Raw genomic sequence first — 11,665 nt, forward strand, 5'->3', positions numbered from 1 at the left:
ATAAGTTTTATCATCTATTGTTTTAATTATCAATTTATCTAATTACAAATTTAACCTTTAAAAACCATTAAAATTACATCAAAACCAACCAATATCATTCACTAACTAAGAATTTTGTATTTTTAAGAGTTTTGTATTTTTACCCAATAAGCCCATTAACTTACATTTCCATAACCATTTAACTCATTTAACTAATTAAAAATTAACTTTTGCATATTTTACGATTTAGTTATTTTACTAAATTAACTGTCTAAACATTAATATTTCTTAACCAAATTTTAATACGACTCAAATAAATACTCAATAATTATTAAATAAATATTAAAATACTAGCTTGCTCATCGAAATCGTGGTCTTGAAACTATTGTTTCCGATACCATTGAAAACAGGCTGCTACAATTATTACAAAGATGATAACATCCTCGTTAATATAAGTTCTATATTCCTTCAGGAACACACTGTATGTGTGAAGTTACGAAGAATAGGAGAGGCTTCTATCTTCCTTTTATTGGAAAGTTTTGGTTTAGAAATTGATTTTATTGCACAATGATGGTGGGGGGAGGGAGCCAAGAGGGGAGAGGGACAGTGGAGGGAAAATATTTTTATTTTTTTAATATTAATATAATTTATTTTTAATTAATACTAATATAATTGTAAAATAAAAAATAAACACTGATGTGGCATAATAATTGGTCAATGAGTGTTTTTTTAACAGTGTTAAGATTTTGGGTGATTTGGGTAAACACTGAAATATTTTAAATACCACTTCTTACCAAAAAAAATTATATGTTAAGCTGAGAAAAATCGTATAATTTAGATTCAATTTGTCAATTAAGCTTATTTTTTTTTCAATTCACTTATCTAATGGAATTTTGATTTAATGTGTTATGTGTCATGTATGTATATATTTTGGATAGTTTTCATATGTCAATAGTGTGTCAAATGATTTAGTGATATGTTTAATATATTTAGGCGCATATAGGAGATCAAATGCATGCTTTGAAATGTTTTTTTTTTTTCATTTTCTGCAATGTTGTCTAGAGACATCAAGAAAATGTTTTCAAGCATTTCATGCTTTTTGGGGCATAGATCTCAGGATATAATGTTCCATGTCTTGAAAAATATTGTTCTTGTCTCAATATATAAAACTTCGAAGTTAAATTATTGAATATTTGAGTTTAAGCCTTGAGACATAGGGAGTTAAGTCTCAAGACATGGTTTGAAAGTCTTAAGACCTCAAACTTTAAGCAAAAATAGAGATACAAGGGAGGCATGTCTTAAGACATGGTTTCATTCTCTTGAAACATTGCCTTACGTTTTGTTAGCTTAACTTAAGAATTATAGCTTGACCTTGTTTTTATTGTCTTTTGACTCATGTTACTGTTTAAGGGCCCACTAAATTTTTTTAGTAGACATTGCATGTTTTAGATGCCTAGCTTAATATGTTACTGTTTAAGGGCCCACTAAATTTTTTTAGTAGACATTGCATGTTTTAGATGCCTAGCTTAATATGTTTTAGTTTTGATCATTGTTTTAATTATTTATTTGAATTATTTCAACAATAAATGTAATATTTTACATCTAGATCTTCAGACCAAAGCCAAGTATAATGTGTTACAATAAATGGAAGTAACAAAAATTATATATCTTACATTGATCTATTTAGTTTTTGTGAATTTAGATTTAGATATTCAAAGAGTTATTATTTTTTTCTAGAAAAGAAACATATATTTGAATGAGTTTACATCAATTTTGATGGGATAATATTGGATATCACAATCTTGGTTCGAATTAACTATATGACTATGAGATTAAAATTTTACACGTTTAATTCTTACAATACATAGTATTGATATTGACATAAAAATATAAATAAATAATTCTAATTTAGGATGTATTTAATAAATTATTAAATTTTTTAATAATTAATATTTTAAATATGTTTGATAATTATTTTAATATTTTACTTAATATAAAATTTTCATTAAAAAGTGTTGAATAATATAAGTAGGTAACTACTTATCATATACTAAGTTGACTTTATTTTATCAAAAAAATTATAAAAACTTATTGTTTTAAAAAAATAAGAAAATCAAATTAGCATATTAATCTTTCAACCAAAATTATCTAAAATAATATAAAAATTATATTAATAAGATTAAAATTGAAAATAAATAATCTTTTAAAATTAATATTTTCTTTTATAAAAACTAATCATGTTTTGTACCTATATTTACTAATTTACTGCACAATTTTCTAATTATTTAATTTTCTAACAAGTGCCACAAAAGTAGATTTGCTGTTAATTCAAATATTTAAAAATTAAGTATATAATAATGTTATTAAATGATGTTAATATTAAATATTCCACCTTTAAAAGTTTTATTAAAAATATAGATATCTATATTTAAAACTGCATATCATCTTTATAAATAATTAATTGCAGTTTTTTTACATTAAATTGTTTGGTAATAAGCTAATTAATGGAAAATATTCATGTTATTAATATGTATTTCATTTTATAATTTTTGCACTAGATTTATTTAGAAAATAGTTTTAAGATAATATTAAAATATGTTTTTAAAAAATTAAGATAATGTTGAAAAAATTATTTAGTTTAAAAATAAATTTATTAAAATATCAATTTTAAAAATAAGATAAACTACATAAATAATTACCCATCTATTAGTAAATTTTAGTTGAATTATTTGACTTAAAAAATACAAAATGACCATCCGAATTACCTCAAAAATTTTGAGTCCATTTCCTTAAATCAATGACATGTCCGTTAAATACATGACTTAGAATTTTAAAAATAAAATAAAATTACACATAATTTTCATGTAATTTAAGGAAAAAAGAGTAAATTCAAAACCATTAAAATACAAAATTCACCGTTTTTGTCTTTTAAAAGCCTAAAAAGTAAATCTCACACTTCATCTTCTTCCCTAACTTATATGAGAGGGGTTTTACTTTTAGGCTTTTAAAGGAAAAAAAACGTTGAGTTTTGTATTTTAATGATTTTGAAATTTATTTTCCTAAATTACATAGAAATTATGTGTAACTTTGGTTTATTTTAAAATTTATTTAACAGCTATATCACCATTCTACTATTGATTTAATTGGAATGGACACAATTTTTTAATAATTCAGATGATTATTTTGTAATTTTTAAAGTCAAATAATTTAATTAAAATTTACTAATAATTGAATAATTATTTATATAATTTACCAAAAAATGTTATAAAATACAACATATTTTAAAATATATAATTTATCAAGGAATGTAACTTTAGAAACACGAGGTTTAAATTTTTATTTATGCACTTTAGTAGGTACTTTAAATTAATTACAGCTTATTTTAAATTTTAACTCTCTTTTTTTAATTTATATTTGTCATAATACAACCAATAAAATTTTAAGTAAACGACTGTTGACATGAAACATTGGCAACATTTATTTATTTATTTTAATTATAAAGTTCTTATTAGATTCTTTTACACTTTTTCAATCATTGTATTTATCAAATTTTATATTAAAATTTAATTAGATAAACATAATACAATTTAAACAAATACATACAATTAATTTATGTATCGGTAGAAAAACTAATTTATTTTATATTTTTATTTATAAAAATAATTTAAATATTTAAAGAAGTCAAATATCTATATTTATACAAGTTTGTTGATAAAAAAATAAAAAAAGGAAAAAAAAAGAGAAAATCGGAAACAAGTTCTAAAGTGAACGTAATAAATGAATTTAGAGATCTGTGAATTAAGCAGAACTGAATTTAAATATGTTTCAAAAAAAATAAAGAGGACACAAAGGCGATTATTTATTTTCTCTGTCCATTGACTTGAATATATTATGTATATATAGCCACCCAAATCAAGAAAGATACACATATATCTTACAGTGAGCTGCTATCCCAGCTCTAAAATTCATGAATTAATTTTCTTTGTATGAAAGCAACAAAGAAATTTCTTTGGGATCCTTGGTTTCGGATTATATATTGAACATCTACTATTCCATTGGGTGGCATTGTCCAAAAGGAAAAGAAAAAAAAAAAAAAAAGAAGAAGAAAAGAAATGGAGAATGGTGAGGCATTTAGAGTCGGCAGTGCACGTATTGGAAGTTCAAGCATTTGGAGGAACAACGCCATGGAAGCTTTCTCCATGTCTGCTCGTGAAGAAGATGATGAAGAAGACCTGAAATGGGCTGCCATCGAGAAACTGCCTACATATTTGCGTGTAAGGAGAGGGATATTCACAGAAGGTGAAGGTCAATCAAGGGAGATCGACATAGAAAACCTTGGATTCATTGAGAGAAGGAATCTGCTGGAAAGGCTAGTAAGAATTGCAGAAGATGATAATGAGAGGTTCTTGTTGAAGCTTAAAGAACGCATTGATAGGTAAGTCTTTTCCATTTTCTTTTTATGATTGTTTGATGCGTTCAAGTTGATCCGAATTGTTGGTTTTTGTTCCCAACGGATTGTGAAACTCAAACTACAGAGTTGGACTTGATATGCCAACAATTGAAGTCCGGTTTGAGCATCTGAATGTTGAAGCAGAAGCTTATGTGGGAAGTAGAGCGCTGCCTACCATATTCAACTTTTCTGCAAATATTCTAGAGGTACTCTTCTTGTTTAATAATAATAAAACTTGCATCTTTTAATCGAACAGACAGCGCCAACTTTTTCCCATCCTGTTTTTTGTTTGAAGGGATTATTGAGTTACCTTCACATTCTTCCCAATAGAAAGAAGCCATTACCAATCCTTAATGATATCAGTGGAATTATCAGACCTCGAAGGTAAGAACTAAGAAGACTAGTATTTCTGCATCAGAATCATAATCTCTTGAAACGTTGACAACACTGGTTTGGATCAAACTTGTTCAGAATGACATTGCTGTTAGGGCCTCCAAGCTCGGGCAAGACAACCTTACTATTGTCATTGGCTGGAAAGCTGGGAAAAGATTTGAAAGTATGGAATTTAGTTTCACTGTACTTCCAGTTCCCATTTTCAGTTGTTTGGCATTGTGATCTGACGTGGGGTGGCACATATGAAAATCTCAGTTTGCAGGCAGAGTAACTTATAATGGACATGGAATGGAAGAATTCGTGCCGCAGAGGACATCAGCTTACATAAGTCAATATGATGTTCATATAGGAGAAATGACGGTCAGAGAAACATTAGCTTTTTCAGCAAGATGTCAAGGTGTTGGACCTCGTTATGGTAAAAACAATATTTTTCTTCAACTTTGACCTGCAATTTAACCAGATAAGTTTGGTTTTCCATATATAAATATTCTTTTTTTTTTTGCCTCTTGGGAATTGGCAGAGATGTTGAAGGAATTGTCTCGTAGAGAGAAAGAAGCAAATATCAAGCCTGATCCTGATATTGATATCTATATGAAGGTAAAAGATTGATGCTATTTTTTCAGTTTACTTTGTATGTGGCTCATTTTAATTTTGTAACATGTGTTTTTTGCTGTTACTGTTAAATTTGCAGGCCGCTGCATTAGAGGGACAAGAGGCAAATGTAGTTACAGATTATATTCTCAAGGTACCAATCTAAGATCCAAAGTTATGGAGACAAAGAACAAAATACAAAACAGACAAAGACTCTTTTCAGTATCTATTAAGAAATATCTAATGTTGGAAATTTGCAGATATTGGGACTTGAAGTTTGTGCAGATACCTTTGTGGGAGATGAAATGAGACGAGGTATCTCTGGTGGACAAAAGAAGCGAGTCACTACAGGTAAATCTGAGACAATTACTTGACAAAAATGTCTATTGATTTCCAGAATTTTAGAGTAATGGGATCATGGTTTTAATCATTTCATCCCACTAAAATTTTATAGGAGAGATGCTGGTTGGACCAGCAAGGGCACTTTTCATGGATGAGATATCTACTGGTTTGGATACTTCAACAACGTTTCATATTGTGAATTCATTAAGACAGTCCATCCACATCCTCAATGGAACAGCTCTGATCTCTCTGCTTCAGCCGGCTCCGGAGTCATACGATCTGTTTGATGACATAATCCTGCTTTCAGATGGCCATGTTGTGTATCAAGGTCCCCGGGAAAATGTACTCGAGTTTTTCGAATACATGGGGTTTCAGTGTCCAGAAAGAAAAGGAGTTGCTGACTTTTTACAAGAAGTAATGGTTTAATTATTACATTTAAACATGCAGATACTGTTTGAATATATGTTTTTAACTTTTCACAATAAGTAATGGTTGATGGGTGCAACAGGTGACATCAAGGAAAGATCAAGAGCAATATTGGGCACGTAAAGACGAGCCTTACAGTTTCATCTCTGTCAAGGAATTAGCTGAAGCATTTCAGTCTTTCCACATTGGACAAAAGCTAGGCGATGATCTTGCAGTTCCATTTGACAAGTCCAAAAGCCATCCAGCTGCTTTAACCAAAGACAAGTACGGTGTTTCAAAGAAGGAACTGTTAAAAGCTTGTGTTTCCAGGGAATATCTTCTAATGAAGAGGAATTTATTCGTATATGTGTTCAAAATGATTCAAGTGAGCTAAGGAAAATTTGCATGTTTTAAAAACTATGACTTAAAAACATTTCTAAGTCTTAACTGTTTGTTGCACTGTTGGTGAAATTTTCAGCTTATTTTCATTGGAGTCATAACAATGACAATTTTTATAAGGACAGAGATGCACCGAGATACAATAACAGATGGTGGAATTTTCATGGGAGCTTTGTTCTTTATTCTCATTATGATAATGTTCAATGGATTCGCGGAGCTTGCAATGACCATCTTGAAACTCCCTGTCTTCTACAAGCAAAGGGACCTTCTTTTCTATCCTTCATGGGCATATTCTTTACCTGCATTGATCCTTAAGACCCCAATCAGCATCTTAGAAGTTACCGTCTGGGTTTTCATGAGTTATTATGTCATTGGCTTTGATCCTGATGTTGGGAGGTGAGAAACTTAAACTAGCTAACACCATATCAGTTATGGCCTATATTTTGTGTGTCACCCATCTAATTTATTAAAGCTCTAATTGGCAGCTTTTTCAAAAATTACCTAGTACTCCTATGTCTTAGCCAGATGGCATCAGGACTGTTCCGATTAATGGGAGGATTAGGAAGAAATATAATTGTTGCAAACACTTGTGGGTCATTTGCTTTACTTACAGTTCTTGTCATGGGAGGATTCATCTTAACTCGAGGTAAATCCATTAATACATTGGGTTATGAGTTATGATAGTTATCATTATTTGTCTTAATGATGTAAAATTGAGTTTTAGTTGTGATTTTCGCTTTCTGATGCTTCAGATGATGTCAAGAAATGGTGGAAATGGGGTTACTGGATTTCACCATTGATGTATGCACAAAATGCCATAACTGTGAATGAATTCCTGGGGAAGAGCTGGAGACACGTGAGCCACGTTTCCTGCCTATTTGAAATTAAACCATGATAAATGGGAAATGTTCCTTTGATCAGAAGATATTACTGAAACTGAAACATATATTTGCATTGTAGGTTCCTCCTAACTCTACTGAACCATTAGGAGTTTTGGTCATGAAATCTCGTGGAATTTTCCCTGAACCGCATTGGTATTGGATTGGAGTGGGGGCTTTGATTGGATACTGTTTCCTATTCAATTTCCTTTTCACATTGGCGTTAAAGTATTTGGACCGTAAGTTTCTGTAATTATATTTTCCAGTCCTCCATATGAATCTCATCTTTTTAATAGTTTCTCTAATTTGATTCAGCATTTGGGAAGCCTCAAGCAGTAATATCTAAAGAAACCTTAGCTGAGAGAATTGCTAGCAAGACTGGAGGGAATATTGAGCTATCATCAAGGGGAAGAGATTCTTCTGGTGAGTCGGTACTTAAATTAAACATTAGTGAGCTTTATATTCCCATGTGCTATAACATGATCAATGCAAAAAATTAATGCAGAGAGAAGAACAGGTGCATCATCGAGATCGTTGTCTTGGAAAGTTACTAGTGTCAATGAAGCTAATCAAAAGAGGAAGAGGGGGATGGTTCTTCCTTTTGAACCCCTTTCGATGAGCTTTGATGAAATCAAATATGCTGTAGATATGCCACAGGTATCTTGAATTTTATCAGGTTCAAAACTAGAAAATAGAATACAAAAGCAAGTAGTTAAAACTTCAATCAATTTTTGTGTAGAAATTGGTTAGCTTTATTGGATGTCCATGCATGAAAAAACAATACAGTGCAAAAGTTGGATCTTTGTCGTATAAAACATTAATAATACTTGGTAAAATATGATAACTGAACTTTATATGCTAAAAATTTTCATTGTTTCCAGGAAATGAAAGCTCAAGGTATTTCAGAGGAGCGGTTGGAACTTTTGAAGGGAGTGAGTGGAGCTTTCAGACCCGGAGTCCTAACAGCTCTGATGGGTGTTAGTGGTGCTGGCAAGACCACTCTAATGGATGTGTTGGCAGGAAGGAAAACCGGTGGTTATGTCGAGGGAACGATCAAAATTTCAGGGTATCCGAAGAAGCAGGAAACATTTGCTCGTATATCCGGGTACTGTGAGCAAACAGACATCCATTCCCCCCATGTTACAGTCTACGAGTCCTTGGTTTTCTCTGCATGGCTTAGACTACCCCCGGAGGTCAATTCTGAAACCAGGATGGTATGCAGCTGTTAATTACTTGTTACATCTTTTGTTTAAGGCATGTAAGAAATATTTTTAAATCAAATTGTTGTGTTGCAGATGTTCATTGAGGAAGTTATGGAGCTTGTGGAGCTAAGTTCATTAAGGGACGCACTTGTAGGATTGCCAGGGGTGAATGGTCTTTCAACTGAGCAACGCAAGAGGCTAACAATTGCAGTTGAACTTGTTGCCAACCCATCCATAATATTCATGGATGAGCCTACATCTGGTCTTGATGCCAGGGCAGCAGCTATAGTAATGAGAACAGTAAGGAACACTGTCGATACAGGACGAACTGTGGTGTGTACCATCCACCAACCAAGCATCGATATATTTGATGCTTTCGATGAGGTGAGAACCGTTGGGAGTTTTGGTTGGCATTTATCTTTCTTGCCTTTTTTGAATCTAACACAAGTACTTAATGGACACAAAAAATACAGCTGCTTCTGTTGAAAAGAGGAGGTGAAGAAATATATGTGGGTCCACTAGGCCGCCATTCTTGTCATTTAATAAAGTATTTTGAGGTTAGTCGCATGAATGCATGATAATATTAGTGGAATTCTTTTTATGTTTGGTGCTAAAGTCCTAAGTTTTCGCTTGTTGAAGGAAATAAATGGAATCCCAAAGATAAAAGATGGTTACAATCCAGCAACATGGATGTTGGAGGTTACTTCAGCACCACAAGAAGAAGCAATTGGTGTCAACTTTACCAACATATACAAGAACTCTGAGCTATATAGGTAGGATCCAGAAATTCATGTTATATGGTTTAAATTTAAAATCAAGTCAAAGCGCCGCAAGTGGTTTATGATTTTGGATTATTTTAGGAGAAAAGTTAACTGATTTGGAATGTGCAAACTACCATACCATAATTCTCATCATTACTTATACACTGAACACATTAATGCAAAGCTAGATACTCCAACTAGTGTTACCCCCTTAACCGAGGTCAATATAAGTTATCCAGGCTACACAATAGTTTAGGCTTAAATTTTCAATCTCTTATTTAAAAGAAGCTTACTGAATTATGTATTAATTGTTAAAACTCATCATTGCTTTTTATTTTATTTTATTTACAAGTTACAAAAAAATAAAAGGAATTAATTGACACTGTAAATAAATGGTACAGGAGGAACAAGGCATTGGTGAAGGAACTAAGCAACCCTGCACCTGGTTCCAAGGATTTATACTTCCAGACTAGATATTCACAATCGTTGCTCACTCAATGTATTGCTTGCTTATGGAAGCAGTATTGGTCTTACTGGCGAAACCCACCATACACTGCAGTGAGATTTTTATTCACAACTTTTATAGCTCTAATGTTTGGGACAATATTCTGGGATCTAGGCTCCAAAAGGTATGTAACTATTTAATGCAAAATAGTGCAAGCAATGTGATTCCGTGTTTTTAATCTCTCAATGGATTGAAACGGTTGTAATTGCAGAACAAGGCGACAGGACGTTTTCAACTCAATGGGTTCTATGTATGCTGCCGTTCTCTTTATAGGATTTCAAAATGCTGCATCGGTTCAACCCGTCGTGGCAGTTGAAAGAACGGTCTTTTATCGAGAAAGAGCCGCTGGGATGTATTCAGCACTACCATATGCATTTGGACAGGTAATATTGCAGTTCCAGAATTGGAACTTTCTGCAGCGATCTTATGTTATTAAACATCAAACATTGCCTAGTGAAGTTTAGGCTGATGGTTACCATTTATTTTCCAGGTTGTGATTGAGCTGCCATACATTTTGGTTCAGACTGTCATTTATGGAATTATAGTGTATGCGATGATCGGATTTGAATGGGCTTCCCACAAGTTCTTCTGGTATCTCTTCTTTATGTATTTCACCTTCTTATACTTCACCTTCTATGGGATGATGACTGTGGCTGTCACTCCCGACCACAATATTGCTGGCATAATTTCATCTGCCTTTTTTGCACTTTGGAATCTTTTCTCCGGATTCATCATCCCCCGAACGGTACGTCTAGTAACCCTTTTTGCACACTTTGTTAATGCAAGAAAAGACTGAGAACACATCTAATGTATTCAATCTTTTTGTTCCCATGGCAGAGAATTCCTGTGTGGTGGAGATGGTATTATTGGGTTTGCCCTATTTCTTGGAGCTTGTATGGACTAATTGCTTCACAGTATGGTGACGTACAGGAAAATTTTGAGTCCGGTGAAACGGTGCAACATTTCGTAAGAAACTATTTCGATTTCAGAGAGGAATTCGTGGGAGTCGTTGCAATTGTAGTAGTTGGTATATGTGTGCTCTTCGGATTCATCTTTGCATTCTCAATCAAAGCATTTAACTTCCAGAAGAGATGAGGCTACCATTTTCTCAACTGCAGATTCAAATAAGTTTTCCTCATTTAAGATGCATAATGTTCAGCTTCTCAGGGAAGAAGAAAGATAAACATGATCAGTGAGGAGTTTTGTTCACTTTGCTCTCTGTATTGTATAGGTATTCTACTTCTTTTGCCAATTAGTCTATCATCTTCCATTTAAGTACGTTATATATTTCCCATATTTGTATCTACAACTTCCATGTAAAGTTTGACAGTAAAAGAAATCGTATTAACACATATATAAAATACTTTTATATAACTTTTTTTTTACCACAATATCTAGAGGTGAGAGATCGATCAAATCGAGTTAAAAAATTTCGGGTTGACGAATCATATTTTTATCATTCTAATTCGATTTGAAATTTTTTCGAATCGAGTCGAGAAATAAAATTCAAGTTGAGTTGAATTAAGTGAAATTATTCGAGTTAAATTAAAAAAATAAAAATATCAAATTAAAATATTGTTAAAGTTTATTATTTTGGTCCCAAAATCATTTTCTTAAAAAATTTTAAATTTTCAACTTTATTTGTATATTCTTTAGAATTTTTTAAATTTTTTATATATATTTTAAAAATATAAATTTTAGAATTTTTATAAATATTTTGAATTTTAAAATTAATTTGAATTTTTTTGTAATTTTTGTTG

At 31.6% G+C, this 11,665-nt stretch overlaps 1 protein-coding gene across 9 annotated transcripts; it reads left to right on the top strand.

Moving 5' to 3' along the window:
* Positions 1–3,826: 3,826 nt before the first annotated feature.
* Positions 3,827–11,279, top strand: LOC108461662 (pleiotropic drug resistance protein 1-like). Of its 9 annotated transcripts, none has more exons than XM_053020970.1 (24): positions 3,827–4,414; positions 4,515–4,635; positions 4,725–4,813; positions 4,901–4,985; positions 5,078–5,237; positions 5,343–5,419; positions 5,514–5,567; positions 5,674–5,764; positions 5,868–6,169; positions 6,264–6,545; positions 6,639–6,955; positions 7,045–7,205; positions 7,312–7,415; positions 7,520–7,676; positions 7,753–7,868; positions 7,945–8,094; positions 8,319–8,651; positions 8,733–9,023; positions 9,113–9,196; positions 9,279–9,412; positions 9,802–10,029; positions 10,117–10,288; positions 10,396–10,650; positions 10,743–11,279. In XM_053020970.1, the coding sequence occupies exons 1-24, from the start codon at positions 4,092–4,094 to the stop codon at positions 10,998–11,000; spliced, it is 4,344 nt and encodes a 1,447-aa protein (XP_052876930.1). In that variant the 5' UTR covers positions 3,827–4,091; the 3' UTR covers positions 11,001–11,279. The 9 variants fall into 9 exon arrangements, with proteins under 9 accessions (XP_052876930.1, XP_052876933.1, XP_052876943.1 ...); XM_053020973.1 differs by having other exon boundaries at positions 7,753–7,864; positions 7,950–8,094; XM_053020983.1 differs by having other exon boundaries at positions 7,753–7,864; positions 7,968–8,094.
* The last annotated feature ends 386 nt before the right edge of the window (positions 11,280–11,665 follow it).

This window comes from Gossypium arboreum, chromosome 2 (assembly GCF_025698485.1).
Source record: "Gossypium arboreum isolate Shixiya-1 chromosome 2, ASM2569848v2, whole genome shotgun sequence".
NCBI classification, from domain to species: domain Eukaryota; kingdom Viridiplantae; phylum Streptophyta; class Magnoliopsida; order Malvales; family Malvaceae; genus Gossypium; species Gossypium arboreum.